At 40.7% G+C, this 22290-nt stretch overlaps 1 protein-coding gene across 2 annotated transcripts in view; it reads left to right on the top strand.

Annotated features, from left to right (window-relative positions):
* KIF1B (kinesin family member 1B) overlaps positions 1-22290 on the top strand; it is a 127436-nt gene that overhangs the window by 81050 nt on the left and 24096 nt on the right. For both annotated transcript variants that reach the window (XM_007463142.1, XM_007463141.1), the window contains 12 exons: positions 2038-2131; positions 3231-3379; positions 4770-4948; positions 5104-5241; positions 6417-6665; positions 13785-13903; positions 14887-14972; positions 15292-15421; positions 15597-15759; positions 18453-18543; positions 20322-20440; positions 21096-21151. In XM_007463142.1, coding sequence (XP_007463204.1) covers positions 2038-2131; positions 3231-3379; positions 4770-4948; positions 5104-5241; positions 6417-6665; positions 13785-13903; positions 14887-14972; positions 15292-15421; positions 15597-15759; positions 18453-18543; positions 20322-20440; positions 21096-21151 — 1573 coding nt within the window. The remainder of the gene's footprint in view (positions 1-2037; positions 2132-3230; positions 3380-4769; positions 4949-5103; positions 5242-6416; positions 6666-13784; positions 13904-14886; positions 14973-15291; positions 15422-15596; positions 15760-18452; positions 18544-20321; positions 20441-21095; positions 21152-22290) is intronic.

Here is a 22290-nt window from a genome sequence, read left to right on the forward strand (position 1 = left end):
AGAGAAACTTTTAAAAAACACTACCTGTCATTTTGATAGTGTGTTACCATTTAAGAGGACTTTAACTTGCGGGTTTTTTTTGGTTTTTGGTTTTTGGTTTTTTTTTGCGGTACGCGGGCCTCTCACTGTTGTGGCCTCTACCGTTGCGGAGCACAGGCTCCGGATGCGCAGGCTCAGCGGCCATGGCTCATGTGCCTAGCCGCTCCGCGGCGTGTGGGATCTTCCCGGCCCGGGCCACGAAGACTCTCAAACTGCGCCACCAGGGAAGCCCCTAACTTGCGTTTTTAAATGGTTTGTCACTTGGTCCTTCCTGCAGTCCTCTGTGGTAGGCAAGGTCGAACACTAAAATCTTCATTTTAAAGATGGCAAAAATGAGGTGTAGAAAGGATTAACTTTCCCAGAATTATAAGACTAATAAGAGCAGGTTCCAGGAGCAAAACCGCAGTCTTTTTACCTGCTACTTTATATTTTTCATTTTTCCCACAGTACATAGTCTCCTAAAAAGTGTGTTTAGATGTCTTTAAAAAGCTGTTTCGGGGCTTCCCTGGTGGCGCAGTGGTTGAGAGTCCGCCTGCCATTGCAGGGGACACGGGTTCGTGCCCCAGTCCGGGAAGATCCCACATGCTGCGGAGCGGCTAGGCCAGTGAGCCATGGCCGCGGGGCCTGTGCTCCGCAACGGGAGAGGCAACAGCAGTGAGAGGCCCGCGGTTTCGCTGGCTCTTGGTCACTGCCAGCTCCACTAAAGAGAGAAAGCTTCCTTTGTGAGACTAAATGATAAATGACTAGAGCCTGGAGAATATTTGCATCCCTCTTAGCATAGCCATTGGGAGCCTTTTGTAACGGGGTTTGCTAGCGAGGCTTTCAGAGGCTTTCAGTGGTCCTCTGTAATGCGTGGAATATTTGATTTGTGACTTGGAGAGCTCTGTTTGAAAACAGTACATAGTCATACCTAAACCATGACAGCCTGGAATCGGGCCACTCCCAGAGAAGCAGGAAGCCTGCTAGTATATTTTTAAAATGCTGTGCTTATGTTGTGATTTGGTGTTGTATTATGTGAAGGTCTTTTTTCTTAACTTGTTTTATTGTCAGAAAACACAAGCTTTTTTTTCATTAACACTCCAAGGAACATTTTTAGACATTTTTTTCCTTAATCTCTCTCCACCATGCAATTTTAATATGTCAGATATATAGTACATCAGTTTACATACTCTATGTATATTTGTGCTTTATACATAAAAAGAGTACGTTTTTTTTTTTTTTAATCCCCCAAGAACCACTTTTTTTCCCTGTTAGGACTGATGTCACCCTAATTGAGACTGCATGGAGTAAGATGGAGGAAGGAAGGATGAATATGATTTGAAATATAGTAATACATTTTGTATTATAATAATATATTTTGAAATAAAGTTTATTTATTGAATAAATAAATGCAATATATAGATTATTTCAATCCTAAGAGCACTTTGATCTTTTGGTTACCTGAAGGCTAAACTCATCCTACAGCTGCAAAGATAGTAATATTTCATCCATAGGGAGCTTCAGGGTCTACAGTCTGAATTCTTTTCCCCATCCAAACAGTTAGATAATTAGAACTCTTGGCAATACTGGTGAATTTAATCTTTTCCAGTATTGTTTTCTCCAGAATTCTTGGATGTGTAAAGATACTATTTAAGTGTATTTTAACATTTAAGGGGCCCATGCATTTTTCCTTCAAAATCCCCCCTCTCCTCTACCACAACCCCAAGTAAAGAACTCTTGAGTCTGAGGGAGTTGAAACAGAGAGACTGCAGTTAAATTCCGTGGAACACAAGATCTTTTAAAGCATTTACCCATTGCAGACTATTTTGCGTGCTTTGTGGCTTTTTTTCTGAAGCATTTCTCTGTATGTCTTTCTTTTCACTGTTGTTTCCTGCCTCAATCTTCTCTTCTCTTTGTCTTTTGCAATCTCTACCTTGCCCCAATCTTCCTTTCATTTTTCTTTTCCTTCCTTCTTATGTCCTCTCTCTCCTACATGTTATCTCCTTTCTTTTCGTTCAGGATTATGAGAGTAAATTGCAGGCCTTGCAGAAGCAGGTGGAGACGAGATCCCTGGCAGCAGAAACAACTGAAGAGGAAGAAGAGGAGGAAGAAGGTGAAATAAAGAGACTGAAACTGTATTGATATATGTTTCGGATCTATGTTGTCAAATTACTGAGCTGATTTAAAGATGATTTAAAAGATGCTCAATGCTGAGAATCCAGGCTGTACTCTATGAGGTGGGGATGGGACTCATAGTGTCTATTAGAACACAAGCCATCTATCTGAGCATAGTCTCCATAGAAATCTGTTGGGCAATTTATATAAACTGTCTCATATTACTGTACATATGAAGTTCACATATATGTTGCAAATAAATATAGAGCTTAATCTTTGTTAAGATACTCTGTTTTATTTTCTGGTTTATGTCAGGGATTTCCGAGTGAGGGCTTTGGAATATATCAGCGTACATTAAAGCTATTTCTGGCAGATTGCTAATCACATTGCTTAGTCCTGCCTACCTGTCTTAAGTTTTCTAGAATTTCTTAGTTGAATTAGGGCTTTAATGGTTAGTTACTGCCTTACAATGCAGTATGAACATTCATCACATTTCATTTTTCTACCCAACCTTCATAATAACTTTGAAGGAACTCTTAATTTATGTACTAAATTCTTTATTTTTAAATATCCATGTGAGGGCCTTCCCTGGTGGTCCAGTGGGTAAGACTCCATGCTCCCAGTGCAGGGGGCCTGGGTTCGATCCCTGGTCGGGGAACTAGATCCTGCAGGCATGCTGCAACTAAGAATCCGCGCAACTTAAGAGTCCACGCAACTAAGCGTCTGCATGCCACAACGGAAAAAAAAGGTCCCGTATGCCACAACTAAAGATCCCGCATGCCTCAATAAAGAGCCCACGTGCTGCAACTAAGACCCGGCACAGGCAAAGTAAATAAATAAATATTTAAAAATAAAAAATAAATATCTATGTGAAATATGACCTTCTTTTTCCTGTACTAGAAAGAAAAATAGATATATTTGAAATTGTACAACGTACTAGGGGTTTTTCTTTATTATAAGCCACACATTAAGGTATATCTTAAAAAAGAATGGAGGAAAACTGGAAAATACTTGATGAAGGAGATGAGGTAGAGGTGGGATATAATTTCTACATGGTTATGAGATCACCATTCAATGCACTTCGTTTGTTCTTTCAGTTCCTTGGACACAACATGAATTTGAGCTGGCCCAGTGGGCCTTCCGGAAGTGGAAGTCTCACCAGTTTACCTCATTAAGGGACTTACTCTGGGGCAATGCCGTTTACCTGAAGGAGGCCAATGCCATCAGTGTGGAATTGAAGAAGAAGGTACGGAGGATGTGGGAACATGGACCATCTGGAGGCAGAGCTGAGCCTGGTGGGCTTCATGGTCCTCATCCTGAGCTAACCTTTCCCTTGGGTGAACTCAGCAGCTTTTTGCTATGAAACATGTTTATATATGCCTGTATTTAATATATGTGCCTGGAACATAGTAGGTACTAATTAAATATTTGTTAAATGGAAAATTTAAAATAACATGTTTTCTAGCTTATTTTATAAGCGAGGAGACCGTATTCCTGACAGGAGCTAGAGAAACATATTGATAGCAAAATACTTCTCCTGGGTTTCTGAAAATCTCAATTTTCTTTTAGTTTTCTACCATTAAGTTGGCACTTCTAAGTCCTATGTGCCCTCTCATCTTCTAGGGTCTGAAAGGCAGTTTTGTGTGATGGACAGGCGCGTACACTCTGCACCCAGACAGCCAGGTTCCAACCCCAGCTCTCCCACTGGTTTGACCCTAATAGCCGCAGGCCTCCAGTCCCTCACCTGCAAAATGGGTTTGGCAACAGTGCCTGCCACCCAGGGATTTTGTGAGAGATGAGAGAGTGAATGCATGGAAGGTGCTGAAGTGGTGCCTAGACATGGTAATTAATATACTGAAACATCACACCACATCTTAGATTTATTCTTCTTTATGTCCCACGGTTTAACAGTCTCCTGATGGCTAAGATTTATGGGGGGGTGGGGGTGGGAGGGGCAATACTGTGAAGAAGGTAAGAGCACAGACTGCCTGGCTTTGGGAAAAATCATTATCTTCTCCGAGGGCTATATTCTAGTTCTGTAAAATGGGGATAAGACATCTTATTCATTCATAACCCCATCTCATTTTGTAATCATTTATTAACTATTTCCCTCTTCAAATAGACTAAAAGATGGCAGGGACTATCTTTTTGTCTTATAGCTGTACCTAGCATTTCATTAATAGTTGGTAAAAATATAGGGTGGTATCAAGAAATAAATGACATGATGAATGCAAAGCACTTAGCCTGTGGTAACAATTTTAAGAGTAATAGTTGTAATCCTCTGAATTTAAAATGGAAAACCTTAGCATGCCTCCACCCTCTCTCATTAGTGGGTGAGGGTGCACTCCTGGGTCCACCATTTGTTCTCTACAGAAGTCTTCGTTCAGTCAACCAAAGCATATTTATTGAGATTTTAGGTTGTGCAAAAACACTGTGCCAGGCTAGGAAAACAAAGTCTGTAAATAGCTTAATGATTAATATACAAGTGGCCACTTTTTTCAGTTGATCACAAGCTGTTGAGCATGTGCTGCTGTTTGACCTCCTTCCCATCAGGCGTGATTATATTGCCTTGTTTCCAAAACTTACTTGCTAAAAACAGAAAGGCCGTTTGTCGATGGTTTCTTCCTTCCATTTAGGTGCAGTTTCAGTTTGTTCTTCTGACTGACACGTTGTACTCCCCTTTGCCTCCTGAATTACTTCCCACTGAGATGGAAAAAACTCAGGAAGACAGACCGTTCCCTCGTACGGTGGTGGCTGTAGAAGTCCAGGATCTGAAAAACGGAGCAACACATTATTGGTCTTTGGCGAAACTTAAGTATGAAAATGTTATGCATAAAGCCTTTATTCTTATTTAATATCATTAAATGGTGGGAGCAGCTTTTTAAAATCTTACATGGAAGTTACTTCCAAGATGAAATTTTGATGTGACCTTGTGGTATTAACCCAGCACACTTTATGGTTACTGTACAGGCAGAGGCTGGATTTGATGCGAGAGATGTATGACAGGGCAGGTGAGATGGCCTCCAGCGCCCAAGATGAAAGTGAAACCACCATGACTGGCAGCGATCCATTTTATGATCGATTCCATTGGTTCAAACTTGTAGGAAGGTAAGTAATGATTTTATTGATGTCTTCTTTTCAGGTTATGAATGGTTTTATTTTAATTGTTTAAAGCCTCGGCAGATATTACAGAAAGTTAAAGAAAAAGAGTACAAAAAAGCCCCATTTATAATCTTATCCACTCATACACAGCCACTGTGTCATTTGGTATATTTCCCTTTAGTTTTATCCAACAGGCACATTTGTTTTAAGTTTCAGACTTTCAATCAAAGTAACTGACAGTCTTCCCTGCCTGTCAGCTCATTCACAAAATGTCTTACACTTGACCAAGATAGATTTAAAAGAAAAAGGAAACCTGTGTCTGTATCCTGCATAGTTTAAAATCACAGTATGACGTCCAATTTATCAGACTGCAATCTCTCCACGATTGTCCTCACTTTAATTTTTAAAGCAGTTCATCTCACTTTAGTCTTTGCCAAGAGTGAATAATTGCACACCCTTAGTAATCCACCTGAGCCTTTTTTGTGTATACTTTACTTTCAGCATTTAACGTGAGTCCATAGTGAGTCACGTTCTTAGAGGTTTAGAATTTTTAAAGCAGAGAAGTATAAGTTTTCACCTTAATGATTTCAGAATTTGAAAATTTTTCTAATTGCAAAAACTTTCCAACAGTTTTAAAGGAACTGGGTTAAAAGGTGGAGCTGAAGTCATATTTTGTAGAAATGAAGTAAGTCTTTTCCAGTCTACTCTGATAGTAGAGCGTTTTCAAAGAGATGAATTGGCCAAACACGTCTTGCCCAAGCAAGGCACATACCTGCTTTGCCATATACCATTTCATCTGTTTTGTTTTCTGCTCAGAGATGACATGGTAATTGGAATAAAGATTTAAACCTTATTATTTCACCTAATATTGAGTGGCTCCTTTGAGACCTGGCTGCTGATTTTTTGTGTGAACTGGAGAACTTAAATGTTTTACAGCACATTGTTTACCTCGGATATTCTACTCATGTATTTCCTTTGCTTTTCTCATTCCAAGGATCAGTCCTTGTTCCATTTCACCTGAGCCAGATGATTTATGCTTATTTTATCCCTTTGCTTTTCCACTTGCTTGTGTTGTTTTGGTTCCCCAGTGGGTTCTGTCCTGTTGGCAGCTGTAGCTTCCTGTTTAACCAACTATTCCTCTCTCCTTGGCTGTGTCCGTCGGCATCTTACCTGGTGTCTAGCGCCCCCATTTTCCACGGCTGTGTGAATGAGCGCCTTGCTGACCGCACGCCCTCCCCCACTTTTTCCACGGCCGATTCCGACATCACTGAGCTGGCTGACGAGCAGCAAGATGAGATGGAGGATTTTGATGATGAGGCATTCGTGGATGACACCGGCTCTGACGCAGGGACGGAGGAGGGATCAGATCTCTTCAGTGATGGGCATGACCCGTTTTACGACAGATCCCCATGGTTCATTTTAGTGGGAAGGTTGGTGAGGTTAAAGTGAGAAAGGCAAAAAGGGACCAGCTCTTGCTCTAAATAGGCTCCTTGTGCAATTTTGGACAATTTTACTTTAGCCAGTTCAATTCATGACACGCTGATCTGGCTGAGAGAGCCCTCAGGCAGCATCTGTGAGGTACTTGGCCTACTTGGTACAGCACGCGGCAGCGTGTGGACACTCTCCGTGGAGGATTCCTTGTGTCAAACTGCCCAGTAATTTTGTTCTGAAGGGGGAGACCCCAGAGGAGAAAGTAATCAAAGCTAAGAGTCACACCGTTATGGAGTTGAAGAATGTCATTGTGTCTGATGTTTCCTCTTTGTGGGAGTGTGAGTGAGAAAGCAAAAGGGGCAACGTGAGAAGGATAGCAGAGCAAGTCCAAGGCTAGGCTGAAAGGACTCGTGGCATCAGCGGGAATCGCGAGGACAGAAGTGGAATCAGGAGTAGTGTTAGTTTTATTTCTTGCTTAGTCTGTGAGTCCAGAAGAGAATCAAGAGCGTGAAGTTTCCTCTTTGTCTAACTAAAATGGATGCCTTTCTTTGGCCAGTTTCATAGATCTTTGGCTTGTGCTAAGATTTTACCTATAGGCATTATAATGACGAATCTCATAAAATTATCTGTTGAAACCATCAACAATGGATATTTGTTCGGTGCTCCATGACACTGCTTTGTGTTAAGTTCAGCTTATCAAACCAAGGCATTGTCTCTGGCCCCATCTGTCAGTGATGCAGAGCTCTCAGGCACATGTTCCTAATACTGGGGTCTTTGTCTATATCCAGTCTTCATGCTGAAGTAATTTTAATTACAAATTCAACAGTGCAGCACTCACTGGATTAACAAAAAATTATGTCTATGTTTTGATTTAATTTCAACGCTGCATTAAAACCACATGTTGTTGAACCCTTTAAAAATAAGGGAAATTATATTAGTGTTAGTGGATAAGTACCAGTTATCTAAAAATATGAAAGTGCAGCGAGTCTCCTGACCCGTTAGGGACACAAGGTTCTAAAACTTAGCTCAGAGTATGGTGTTGGTTACCTGGTGAGAACTAAATAAATAATATAGAAGGTGATCACTTTTATGGAAAGGGGGAAAAGAAAAGCTTTTTGATAGAAATTAAAGCCTCAATTATGACTGTGGGTTGTACTATTAGACAGTCTTGGGGTTTTACAATCGTAAAGGGGCATTTATTCAGTTTTTCCATGAATAAATATAAAGGATTATACAACCATGAATATTGTCTGGTGTATTGCCAGGAATAGATGCTTAGAATTTCAGAGAAGCTGATTTATATTAAAATTGAGAAGGATACTTCTGTGTACAAATAATGGGACCATAATGCTTTCCTTACTTTATGGCTGTTTCCATCCTCTTCTGAGAGGGTCGGAAGTTGGAATCAAGTTTTTGTCCACAAACTGCTTGGTCCTGATGCCAGTCTTGCAGCTTCTCACGCTGCTCACTTTGTTCTACATTATCACACATGAGGAATAGGTAGCTTCACCCTATGTGGTGTGATGGAAAGAACACCGACCTAACTTAGGACAGGCAACTAAAACTGAGACCTGTTAGGTTCTGAAGTATAAACTGAAGAGTTAGGTAGGGAGAAGAAAAAGCATTAAAGATCTTTTTCATCTTTTGTATTCTTTCATCCATACTAGCAAAATGAATATCCTGGTTCTACTCAGAGTTCCACTCAGAAGCATTTGTATTTTGAGTCAGTTGTATGAAAATCCCACGTAATGTGGAAATTCTCTGCATTAAGATATATGTATTTTCTCTCATTTTAATCATATCAGATTTAAGTGTAGGTATAAGGCAATCAACTCTACTTTGATTTTCAAATAAATTATTTGTGGAGCTGTGGCTCAGGAATTGACCTTTCCATTTCTTTGGGTTCCCAGGTTCTAAACCTGACTTTGCTTTGCAAGAAAAGTATTAGGGGAGAAGGTGAAATCATAGCAGAGTGAAGGATAGCTCTTTATTTTCACCCTTGACCGCATTTCTTACCTACAAACAATTTGTAATAATGCAACATCACCCAGTTACGTACCAGTCATTCTCTGTGTAAGAGGAGTAACTTCTTTGCTTTTTTTGTGATTCACGGGATTAGATTTCCTGTATTGGCACACAATTGCAAATACAATTTACTTATAAAATTTTCCAGTTTTTTGTAAAATTCCATTTATAGGTTTTGATTCATGGCCTTGGCTGCCTCTGTTGAATTTTTATATGAAAATTAAAAGAGCTTGTCCCTTTAGCTATTCTCTTATGGCATGCTGGGATGTTATGAATCATCCATCATCATTTGGGATGAAATGTAAAGTATTTAGGCTAGTGTTCTGGGTTAAAAGTCTCCTGGTTATTCTGTGACCTAAGTACCTGAACTGACATTCTTTCTGTAACTGATCATAATTATGCTGGTTTTTATTATCTTTATGTTGACAGAATTTGTTACCCTTTTTATGTAACTTCATAGAACTTTATGCTAATACATCCTTTACATCTTCCCCTCTCTCGTCCCTGTTCTCTTTCAGTCTGCTAGGTCAAGGTACAAGGATTCTCAAGAATGAAGAATAATTATAAAAATTCTAGTTTAAAAAACTTCATAAGAGAACGAGAACATTTATAGAGCCCAAAGCATTGATTTTGGACCAAAGCCTATGTTATAATAATAAGACAAGGAGCTGTCTAGTGACTGTGCAGTTGTGTAGTCACAGTGCCGATGCACACTCCACTGCCATTGAATTATAGAATTCTCTCTTCTAAAAAGGCAAATTAACAAGAATACTTCCTATTCTTCCACTTTTGGAGTAGCCGTTGCCATAGACAGAAAGGAGATTCTTCTTTAACATTTGCGCAAACAGTACTTTATTGTAATTAAAAACAGGGGTTCTTGTTTTTGAGTAGCTAGTTTTAAGTATAAAAATAGCTATACAAATTAAATATGGTTAAGAATCTAAATATGTCCTATATAGTTAATATCCATCATGAGTATGGCTTTGAAAAATCAACCTAATATAAAGTTGAATGGCTTTGCTTCTCTACCTCTGGTTTAACCCATTTTTCTAGGAAAATCTTCCACTTCTGCTTAAAGATAGAGGACAGATCACTTTCCCATTCACTTATGTACATAGATGTTCAATCACTCACCAGATATTTATTGACCAGACATGGTTCCTGCCCTCATGGGTTTTCAATCTGGTGGGTGAGACAGACAAATAATTACATAAATAAATGGAAATCATAGCAATGATGGAGTTGTGTGTTACTGAGATCATAAAACACTAGGGGGACCTGTCATAAGAGAGTGGTATTTGGAATATGATGTGAAATGAAAGGCATGAGGTGGGTAGAAGAGCTCAGAGAGGACAGCAGACAGGGGACAAGCATATACGATGGCTCTTTAATGGCCAAGGCATTGAACGCGGGCAGTGGCTGGAATGCCAGTGAGAAATGAAGGTGGTCTGTATGTGTGCTGACTTTGAAAGTGAAATTATCCATTTGGTACCTTATGCCAAATTCGTAGTCTTTAAACTCTATCACAGTAGTTGATGTTTGAGACTCTTGTTTGTAATCCTTTTTAGACTTTTCTTTTAAAAATCTTTGTACAACGGAGCTTTATCCCTCTTTTTTAGCATTGCCCTCCCCCACCTTTGGAGCAGACTGAAAGGGAAGTAGACATCATTTGATCTGATTCAGTATCCACTTGCAGTTATTTTTGTTATACTTTCATTCATGTTTCATTTATGGTCTTTCAGTTTTATTAACATTTGTTTTTCTGTGGTGTATTTTGTCTATTTTCAGAATTGTTTTCATTACTTGGAGTTGAAATCCCAAGAATCCGCTCCATCTTCCTTTTCTTTGTTTTAAAGTAGATTCAGAGCAGGAAAAGGTGCAGACATGCATACAGGCATACCTCGGAGATATTGCTGATTTGTTTCCAGACCACTGCAATAAAAGCAAATATCGCTATAAAGCCAGTCACGTGCCCTTTTTGGTCTCCCAATGCATATAAAAGTTATGTTTACATTACATTTGGTCTATTAAGCGTGCAAAGCGTTATGTCTAAAAAAAAACAATGTACCTTAATTAAAAAATACTTTATTGCTAAAAGGAATATGCTAGCCATCATCTTGAGCCTTCAGTGAAGTAGGCTTTTTGCTGGTGGAGGTTGCCGTTTGATAGCATCTAACCCACAGTAGAACTTTCAAAACTGGAGTCAGTACACTCAGACCCTGCCATCGCTCTATCAGCTGTGTTTATGTAATATTTTAAATCCTTTGTTGTCATTTCCCAGCATCTTCACTGCAAGTAGATTCCATCTCAAGAAACCACTTTCTTTGCTCATCCGTAAGAAGCAACCCTTCACCCATTAAAGTTTTATCATGAGACTATAGTAATCCAGTCCCGTCTTCAGGCTCCACTTCTAATTCTTGTTCTCTTGCTATTTCTGCCACGTCTGCAGTTACTTTCTCCACTGAAGTCTTGAATCCCTCAAAGTCATCCATGAGGGTTGGAGTCAACTTCTTCCAAACTCCTGTTAATATTGATGATATTTTGACCTCTTCCCACAAATCACAGATGTTCCTAATGGCACCTACAATCCTTTCCAGATCCATCAAAGAAGTCACTGTCTATGGCAGCTGTAGCCTTACAAAATGTATTTCTTAAACAACAAGACTTGAAAGTCAGAATTACTCCTTGACCCATGGGCTGCAGAATGCGTGTTGTGTTAGCAGGCACGAAAATATTAATCTCCATCAGAGCTCTTGGGTTACCAGGTGCATTGTCAGTGAGCAGTAATATTTTGAAAGGGCTCTTTTTTTTTTTTTTTTGCCCTGAGCAGTCGGTCTCAACAGTGGGCTTAAAATATTCAGTAAACCATGTTGTAAACAGATGTGCTGTCATCTAGGCTTTGTTGTTTCATTTATAGAAAACAGGCAGAGTAGATTTAGCATAATTCTTAAAGACCCTAAGATTTTCAGAATGGTAAATGATCGTTGGCTTCAACTACAGGTCACTAGTTGCATTAGCCCCTAACAGAGTCAGTCTGTCCTTTGAAGCTAGACATTTACTTCCCTCTAGCTCTGAAAGTCTTAGATGGCATCTTCCTCCAACAAAAGGCTGTTTCATCTACACTGAAATTCTTATTCAGTGTAGCCACCTTCATTAATTAACTTAGCTGGGACTTCTGGATACTTTGCTGCAGCTTCTGAATCAGCACTTCTGCTTCCCTTTGCACTTCTATGTTACGGAGACGACTTCTATGTTACGGAGACGACTTCTTTCCTTAAACACCATGAACCAACCTCTGATAGCTCCACACTTTTCTTCTGTAGCTTCTTTACCTCTCTTGGCCTTCATAGAATTGAAGACAGTTAGAGCCTTGCTCTGGATTAGGCTTTGGCTTAAGGGAATGTTGTGGCTGTTTTGATCTTCTATCCAGACCACTAAAACTTTCTCTATATCATCAATAAGGCTTTTTTTGCTTTCTTATATCACTTGTGTATTCACTGGAGTAGCACTTTTAATTTCCTTCAAGAGCTTTTCCTTTGCGTTCACAACTTGTCTGACTGGCACAAGAGGCCTTGCTTTCAGCCTGTCTCAGCTTTCAACATGTCTTCCTCACTAAGCTTAGTTATTTCTAACTTTTGAGTTCAGGTAAGAGACATGAGACTCTTCCTTTCACTTAAACACTTAAGAGGCCATTGTAGGGTTACTAACTGTCCTAATTTCAGTATTGTTGTGTCTCAGGAAATAGGGAGGCCCAAGGAGAGGGAGAGAGACAGGGGAATGGCCTGTTGGTGGAGCAGTCAGAACACACATTTATCGGTTAAGTTCAGTGTCTTGTATGGTTGTGGTTTGTGGCACCTCTAAACAGTTACAACCATAGCGTCAAAGATGACAGATCACCATAAAAAAAATAATAATAATGAAAAAGTTTGAAATAGTGTGAGAATTACCAAAATGTGACACAGTCATGAAGCAAGCAAACGTTGGAAAAATGGCACCTTGCTGGAGACAGGGTTGCCACAAACCTTCAGTTTGTAAAAAATGCAATATCTGCAAAGCGCAAGAAAGTGGAACACAATAAAACGAGGTATGCCTGCATGTGTCACATTTAGTTATGTGTGATTTCTTGATGCAAATGTTTACTCTTTGTCTTGTCTTCAAAGATCAGCATATACCAAGTGGGAAGACAGGAATAATAGTAGGAACTAGATTCTATTTCCCACCTACTAATTGGAATGAACACCCAAGCTTTGTGATCACCGGTTTGTGTTGCTTAAAAAAAGTCAATAGCTACAAAATAATGAAAGAAGAAAAAAAGAGAACAAATGTGATACGACTTTGCTAGTTCATTTGAAGTTGAAAAATGTTAGGTCTTACCTCGTGTATATGTATTTCTGAATAAAGTTTTGAACCCTAGAAGCAAAAGCAACCCTTTAGGGATCAGCTGTCTCCTTCTCCCTTAGCATTTATCTTGATGTCCATCCAGGGTCTCTTATAAGCTCACTAACAAAGAAATTTCTGGCTACATGGCCTTTCTGCCCATTTGTGTCAGTCACCCTACCTAAAGATCATAGTCATTTCTTAGGGTAAAAATAAAGACCCACAATATTGTGACTTGAAATCTATTTTAGAGTTATTGACTGTATTTCAGTCACATTTTTCTGACCATTTTTGTCTGCTGATTTCTGTATTATCTATTCGGGAAAACAAAACAAAAACCTCTTTGTAATTAGTTACATTAAAAGGTTAAACTCTTTAACGGGCTCCCTTTTCCCACTCGCAGCAGCATTTGTAGAGGAGTATCTTGGAAGTCCACTTCCAGTGGTCACTCTACCTATGGTAGTAATTCTTATAGGGAGTAATTTGGTGTACGTTGGTCTTTTCCACTGCTTTGCCAAGCATTTGCATTTGTTTATAGGTTATGTATTCTGAAAAAGCAACAGGAGGCAGTCTGAGAGTACAGAACAGAGAGGTGACCTTAAGACAGGGCCCAGAAGCCAGCTCACAGTTTCATGAAGGTATTCTCAGTAAATCTGAAAGCCACCTTCTCTACCTGTGGGATGCTCAGATGTCTGTCTCCTGGTTTCTGTCTCTAGAGCATTTGTTTACCTGAGCAACCTGCTGTACCCCGTGCCCCTGATTCACAGGGTGGCCGTTGTCAGTGAGAAGGGCGAAGTGCGGGGATTTCTCCGTGTGGCTGTGCAGGCCATCGCAGGTAGGCGCCCCTCTTCTGAAATGAGCGCTGTGGGTCCTCTGCCTCGAGACAAAGGAAGCCAGTTTCATAAGGGCCGCGCTTCAGTGCAGACTGAAGACAGCCTTTATTGCTGCCTTTCTAGCTGTTGTTCCCAAGTATCACGAGTAGATCCTGTTTGGTTTGGGCTACTGCTGTTTTGGAATAATGGGGTAAAGGGATCTCCTTTAACATGAAGAACAACCCTTGGGTTACCTTTATACAAATCGTTTGCATTTTAAATGATGTACCTTAACTGCTTCAGAAATAACAGAGGATTTTCAGACGGTTTCTTGCCTAATTTTCTGTCAGGATACTTCTGCTAGACGTTTCTGTACTTGGGCTGCTATTGTGCAATGTGTGGATCAAGATGTTGACACTTTATACTTTTTTCCAAGCTCCAGCCTACATTCTGAAGAAGAATGTGGCTGTTCCCTGTAACGTTTCTGTTTTAGTTTCCAGCTGCTGTGCTCTATTTAGTGACCTCTTTCAGCTTTTCCCCGTGGAAATGCATGATAGTCACCAGCGTTGAGCTATGGAGGCCTTCAGAAGTACAGTCTAGTATTTTCAAATATTTATTGAGTATTATTGAATATAATCTTGTCAAGTGAAGGGGTCAGTATTTCTAAGTATGACATTTGAACAACATCAAGAATGAAACCGATCCTTTATTCATTAGTTTCATTCGAGCTAAGGAGGTGATAAGTTTACCTGAGTAGAGTTGGAAGCAGCCTATTTGACTTTACTGCTTTGGTCTCTTTCTTTCTCATGCAAAAGACTTGTTCTTTAGTGTCTCCTCTTGTATTAAAGTTTGAGAACCCTAAAGCCCACTATCTCCTATTTATTTTTATTTTACTTTCCTCTATATTTTTATTATTGTAATCCAATGGGAGTCGTTCCTCCTTGTCCCCGTATGTAGTCTCATCCTTGCTTTTTTTTTATTTTCTTCTTTTTTTTCCTCTACTTAGCGGACGAAGAAGCTCCTGATTATGGTTCTGGAATTCGACAGTCAGGAACAGCTAAAATATCTTTTGATAACGAGTACTTTAATCAGGTGAGAAATCTGCCAGGAAGAGGAAAACCTTGTGGAAGGATAAGGAAGTAGGCAGGTTTTGTAAGGAGGATGTTCAGCACTGGAGAGCAGTTCTGCCTAGGACTAAAAAGTATAGGTTACCACAGGATAGTTAATAGAATATGGGACATGTCTAACAATGACCGAGGTAAGGGTAAAGGCCTTTTCTCAGCCAGCTCTTAATCCACATAACTTTTCAGTCACTATTATTTGTTGGGCAAATAAATATAAGTTACGGAAATGGGGGGAAAATATGTTGTCATACTACTTTATCATCTACTTACCCCTGCTTTGTTTTCAGAGTGACTTTTCTTCGGTTGCAGTGACCCGTTCTGGTCTATCCTTGGAGGAGCTGAGGATAGTGGAAGGACAGGGTCAGAGTTCTGAGGTCATCACTCCTCCAGAAGAAATCAATCGAATGAATGACTTGGGTGTGTAATCAGAGTGTACTATGATTGCATATGTTTTCAAAGAGGGAAAAATACTGACCATTGTCAAGGAAGATAGTTGCTTTTATCATCTAGGGATGGAAAGGTACACTCTACTCTCTGAAAGGTGCTTTGTGTGTTACTTGAACCATACGTGTGTTCATTTGACCCTCTTTAGATTTGAAGTCAAGCACTTTGCTGGATGGTAAGATGGTAATGGAAGGATTTTCTGAAGAGATTGGCAACCACCTGAAACTGGGCAGTGCCTTCACTTTCCGTGTAACAGTGTTGCAGGCCAGTGGAATCCTCCCAGAGTATGCAGATATCTTCTGTCAGTTCAAGTAAGCCGCCCCTTTGCTCTGCCTCCCTAGGCTCTTACCCCGGATGATGTCCTTTGTGCACTATAGAGTGATGTAACACTTGCCAGGTAGTACACTCTTGAGAGAGAAATGACTACCAGCCACTGAAATAAAATGCTTTCTTCACTCAAGATGGGAGTAAGAACTGGAAACCTACAATGGAATGAAACAGAGTTCATTGTGCGGAGGAGTGTGGCCACATATCCTGCTAGAAGGTTTGGTTGTGGACTGTACCCCTCTGCCAGGAGTATAGGATCAGATCCAGATGAGCCTACTTATTAGTCTTTTTAAATGCTCTTCATGCTGAAATGTCTCGTTAATAAACAAGTATGAAACCAATGAATTATCCAACCGCCAATTATGCTTATTTAATACTTGGGAAAGGGAAAATGTAAGTCATTTAAAGAGCAGCAAAATTCTGCATCCACTGAAAAAAAGCTAGTAAGTACGTAGAGAAGATGTGACAGGTTTCATTTCTTATCCACTTTCTAAGCATTTTCTATCCTATAACCCTCTGGAGCTCTGTGCTCTAGGTACTTCCCTCTCAAGACCTCCAAAAACATTTTTTTGGAGAATCTTTAAGTTTTAATACCCCCAAACATCAATATGTCTTCAGTACTTGGAAAGGGCCACAGTACAAGAGAATGAGGTCTGAGCCACCCCATTCCTAGAGCCCACAGTTTGCCACTGGTGCCACCAAAAGGCTGCTTTAGATTTCTGCCATTCATTTCCCCTCAGTATGTGCCTTAGCCTTCCCTGGGGTCCTAAAGCAGCATTGCTTTTTACATAGATTTTAGCCAAGTCCTCAATTAAATGTGATTATTACATAGTAAGCCGCTAATATCATTTGCTGTAATTATAATTGATGAAATAGTATCCATCCAGTGTAGCTTTTGCCCATTTAATGTGTTTTTGCTAATAGCCTCAGTTAGTAACTGATGTATTTTGTGGAAAAGACCTACTTGGTTAACTGACATCTGAAATGGCAATAGTGGTAATGTTGATTTCTGTCCTAAAATCTCCTAAAAAGAGAGTAGCATCTCCACCTGGCATTAGCTCTGGAGGAAAGGGCATGTTGACTCATGCTGAAAGAAGACTCAAGTTCTTCTGAGGTTTTTATAAACTCTCATCTGGCCTGCATAGGGAAAACACAGCTGTAGAGCAATGTGAATGATTTCATGTGTCACCTCTGTGGAATCCCAGGATATTTGTATCTGCTCCAAGCAGAGCCTTGTTGGAGTGTAGATCAGAGATCAGCTGATGCTCATGGCACCTCTGGCAGGTACACTGTGTGGTCTGGAGAGGAAGAAATTGGAAGAAAAAAAGGAGTAAGAAGTAAGAGAAGGAAGGGGAGAGAGGTAAGGAGAAAATGAGAAGAAAGAAAATAGACAAGAGTACACGTAGTGTGGAAGGCTACAGTGCCACAGCGGTATGTAGCATCAGTGATTTGGATGCCTGGCAGAAGTACACCACTGTCTTCGGGCTCAGTGAATTACAGTTGACCCTTGAGCAACTCAGGAGTTAGGGCACTGACCCTCCGCACAGTCAAAAATCCGAGTGTGTATCCAGGGTTCCACCATATCCGCAGTTCCGCATCTAAGGATTCAACCACCTGCCGATTGTGCAGTACCCTAGTATTTATTATGGAAAAAAATCCACGTATAAGTGGACCCACGCAGTTCAAACCTGTGTTGTTTCAAGGTCAAGTGTAATTTGGAAGACTGGTAGTTCATGATCCTGGTCTTTCTACCCCCTACTCTGAGTGTTCTTGGACTTCCCTGGTGGTCTGGTGGTTAAGACTTCGCGCTTCCACTGCAGACGCTGGTCGGGGAACTAAGATCCCACACGCCGCATGGCACAGCCAAAAAAAAATAAAGTATTCTCTTATTTCCATTTTTTTCTTGCAGGAGTGTGGGATGTCCTTCTGGTGCATATTTCTATCTGGCAGTAAATCTTTGAATTGAGTATTCTATAATTCTCCACTTCTTTTTATGTCAGACTAATAATAGGGAGGGAGAGAGAACAATAAAATCTCATATTTATGAGAATAAATCAACATAGCCCACTGACTCAAATATTTCAGGAGTAGTTTCTACATTTAGAGCCCTCTGGGAGACACTCACTGTCTTTTGGGGAGACAAGCAAATAAGTACATTATTACAAACAATGATATCATTGCTGTTGAAGAAAAATAGCTCTCTGGTGCTATGGGAACATAGAACTGTTTGAGTGAGTCAGGGAAGTTTTCCTGGAAAAGGTGATATTTGAATCTCCTCCTAGCTGGTCTTAGATAGACTCCCAGGCAAGTATGCTGTCCACAGGCTTTGATACTACCTTATAGAAGCTTTAATCTGCCAAATCTTTTCTGTACAAAATGATTTCACAGTTTTTATTTTCAGTAAAAAACTTATACAAGGGAATAGGAGTTCACTGAATTCACTGTTCATACATTCACATGGCTAAGTGATAGGGTTAGTTGATTTTTCAGTCATTTTTGACGTAAAAGCTAAAATGCTATCTGAGTGATATGGAAAACGTTCTCTACAAGGAAACGTAAATAACTTGACTCAGTTAAAGACTCTACTTAAGTAAGGTGCTGCTTTCCGTGGGATACAAGCTGATCCTGATGAAACCATTAATACGAAATTCACGCGGGCCTTTTTTTTTCTCTTAAGCTTTTTGCATCGCCATGATGAAGCGTTCTCCACTGAACCCCTCAAAAACAATGGCAGAGGAAGTCCTCTGGGCTTTTATCATGTGCAGAATGTAAGTGACGTAGACGTTTTGGCCAAATGTTTTGCGGGTTTGTGGTACCTTGAAGCAGCTGGGGTGAGGCAGTTGTCATGCGTGGGTCCCTTTGGCTTTCTCAGCTGCAGAAGGATGATAATCTAAGCTGCTGTGTAGGGGGAGCTCTGTGATGAGAACAGACAGTGGAGGGAGTGGCCAGGGCCCTGAGCTAATCCTCAGTGGACAGAGCAGGCAGCATCTTCTCTGAATTACAGTGGGGCCTGTGAGTAGCCTGGGGGTTGGTCTGCCAATAAATCCTTTGTCGGTTTGAATGTAGTGAGTTGTTTTAGTGTTTCCTTCCTAGAATAATAAGCATGTTGCATACGAGTTTTGTTAAAGTTAATGTGTTATTCTTTAAACCATAAGAGACAAATAATTTGGTTGCAATTTTAATGTAGAAACTATGAAATACATTTTGTAGCTAAATTAAGATTCAGAATCTGTTTCCTTGCAGCTGATTCTATGATTAGCCCTCTAATGCCCCTTACAACTCTCTCATAAGTGGAATAAGAAAACAGACCGTCCATCTCTTCTAGAAAGATTTGCTCAACTCTGTTCAAAAGTTGTGATCCTCGTTACAATAGCTAACATTCACTGAGAGCTTATTTTGTGTCAGTCATTGTTATAGGTGTGTTTTTGTGTCTTAATTCATTTAATCCTCACTTTTATGCCATATACTATCATAATCCCCATGTTATAGTTGAGATTACCGAGGGAGAGAGCACTCGAAGTCACTCACCAAGGTTACAAAGCTAGGAAGAGGCAGAGGTGGGGTTTGAACCCAGGGAAACATGGCTCTAGCATCCAGGAGCTTCACTACTGCTTGAACAGTCTCGTTCTCTTGCCAACCATAATCCACTCCCTAAAATGCGAGAGGAAAGGGCAACTCCAGAAATGGAACAAGCAAATACAGAACACAGTTTTCTTTTTTATGTTTAATTGTATAAATATGAGCATGCCTGTATATGATAAATATTGATTGGCTCCTGTGCACAAGAACTGTGCCTGATGCCACTGGGGGGTGCTCAGATGAATCACAGGGTAGATTATGCCTCCGAAGAGCTTAGAATTATGATAGGGGAAATAAATGCATATTTAAACAATAGTGATACAGGATATAGAAACATTCAAAAGGTATTCACTAAATGCAACAGGAGTAGAGAAGGGAAAGTTATTTCTACTAATGGGAAGAGTCTTTTAAGCTACATTCTTTGTTGCGGGTGGATGTTTTTGTAGAGAAAGGAGGTGGGGGAACTTCCTGAAGACTGTAGTGTAAATTAGAAAAGGTGGGTCACGCTTGGCACTGTACCTGGCACAGAGTCTGCAGTCGTGTTTTTCATACTGTTGTTGCCATTTGAGCTGGGCCTTGAAGTACAGGGATGACAGAGGTACAGAGATGTGGGAAGGCCTCTCAGGCACGGCTGAAGCCTGGGCCAGCCCTCAGGCACGGTGGAGGAGAGAGCAGGTGAAGGGAGCAGCAGATTGAGTCCAAACATTGTGTGAAGGGCAGCAGAGGGGCCAGAGGTCATTTGGGGCAGACAGTGGAGGGTGTTGAATGCCTGAAGCTTGGTGAAGTTACTGTAGAACGAAAACCAGAGAAGAGCCCCTCCCTCTCTCTCTTGGTGTGAGAGGCCTTCATAGTAAAATTCCCAGCACGTACTGGGTACTCAAAGTGCTGTAGTGCTGTTTGCAGCAACAATGTGTATTTTCCTATAATAAATCTTTCGCTAATCTAGGTTGCCGTTATTCCTTATTAGATTGCAGTGGAGGTTACAGAATCATTTGTGGACTATATCAAAACCAAGCCCATCGTGTTTGAAGTCTTTGGGCATTATCAGCAGCACCCACTTCACCTGCAAGGACAGGAGCTTAACAGGTTTGGACCGAATGAGCAAAGATTTTTGTTATTGATATTATTGTTGTTGTTATTGTTGTTACTGTCCCTTGCTGGAAAAGAAGAAATCTTTTGAGGAATTAAGATAGGTAAATAACAGTTTTATATATTACCCTATGTTTCCATTTCAGAAACATCACCATCTTTCTTCTAAGCCACCCAGTCACTAACTGTAGGTAGAGCAAACTGAGTTTTGCCCAGGTGACCTTGAGTACTGTCTTTTTGTAGGAAGAGACTTTGAATAGGATAGAAAGTTGAGGTGATAGGGATATAACCTGAAAGTTGTGTATAATTGGCCCTAACCGCCCAGAACTTTATGAAACATAAAGCCACTCTGAAGCATGTGTCTCAAAGTGGAGACATCAAAACTGGGGAGGAGGACAATGATGGGGACTTTGGGATGATGGCAGAGTGTCCTTGTTAACAGAAAAATTTTTCTTATTTATTAGCTCTGACTTACAAGGGGACTTTTATCAAAATGTCTTAGCCTCAGTTTTACTGTGTGGGTTTATATCTGATATCTGATAAGGTACCAGAGTTGAAAGTACAAATGATCCGTTTTTAAAGGGGATTTAAACACGCCACTAATAACAGCATGGGACTGTTAGTCTTGAAGAACTTTTGTCTTCCTTTGCAGTCCACCCCAGCCATCTCGACGATTCTTCCCTCCGCCCATGCCACTATCCAAGCCAGGTGAGCACAGCTGCGTTCTTTGTATGATGTACATCTCTTATTCTGAGTGACTTTTCAGATAAAAAATCATATTCAAATTCCTACTCCACTTCTGTGCATCCTTGTGTGTTCCGGTGTTCAGTAGGAACGAGAATTGTTGGTTCCTGATGGAAATAAGAGGTGCCAAACAATAGGGCTCTATATCCCCGCCGATACTGTGGTCTTCTTACTGCAGATTTTGATAAGCTCCATGTTCCTAAATCACTCTGCTTTGTGTGTAACTCCCTTTAACTGTCAGGTGACTGGGCACTCCTTTGCATATTACGTTTATTCTGCATGTTCATGTATCCTGTTCTGATTTTTCTTTGTTTATTTTCATCCCTTTTCCTCGTTGCCCACTTGCCTCATTCCCACCCCGCCCTGTGCTCATTCTCCACCTCTGTGCTCCTCGCCTCCGTCCTGCCTTCAGACCATGAGAGAAAGATTGAGCTGATTCGGTTTCTCATATCTGACTATGTGAATGTGCATGTGTTGGACACATTTTCTGAGCACGCCAGTGTGCTTGCATCCTCCGCCATTGCCACCTTCCAGGATGAGGCTGACCCAATGCCGCCTTTTCTCTTTCTGCCAGTTCCCAGCCGCCAGACCGAGAGGGTACCTAAACGAGATGGTTAGTAGCTAAAATTAGCTCTGCCTTAGATTTAGAACCATCCTCAGAGGCTGGTCCTAAAGCCTGGCTCTCCGTGTATGAAACACCGACGTTTCTGTTTGCTACTTGACCTGCATGTAGAGTTCAGCACATTGTTAAGATCATGTCACATTTCCTTCAGAGAGATTTTTAGGAAGCACCTTCTCTACTTATACCCCTTTCACATCATGCAGGGGAGTGGGGGGTGGTGGAGGGGCTCCTTATATTGCTTGGTGTGGATACTCTGCAATGGTATTTTTAATTTTAAAGATTTTTTTACTGGTAGCTGGCTTTTTGTAATGCTCTAGTTTTGCTTTCTGACCCTCAGATGCCCACCAGAGCCATTAACCCCCTATTATCTTCTTGACTAGCATCATCACCAGCTTACCTGGAATTCAGCTAGGGTGAATAATGCTGATAGGCCATGCCTCTGAATAGCGCTGTATGAGTCACACAGCCCCTTTAGATGCAT

Source organism: Lipotes vexillifer, unplaced genomic scaffold, assembly GCF_000442215.2.
Source record: "Lipotes vexillifer unplaced genomic scaffold, Lipotes_vexillifer_v1.1 scaffold109, whole genome shotgun sequence".
Lineage (NCBI taxonomy): Eukaryota > Metazoa > Chordata > Mammalia > Artiodactyla > Lipotidae > Lipotes > Lipotes vexillifer.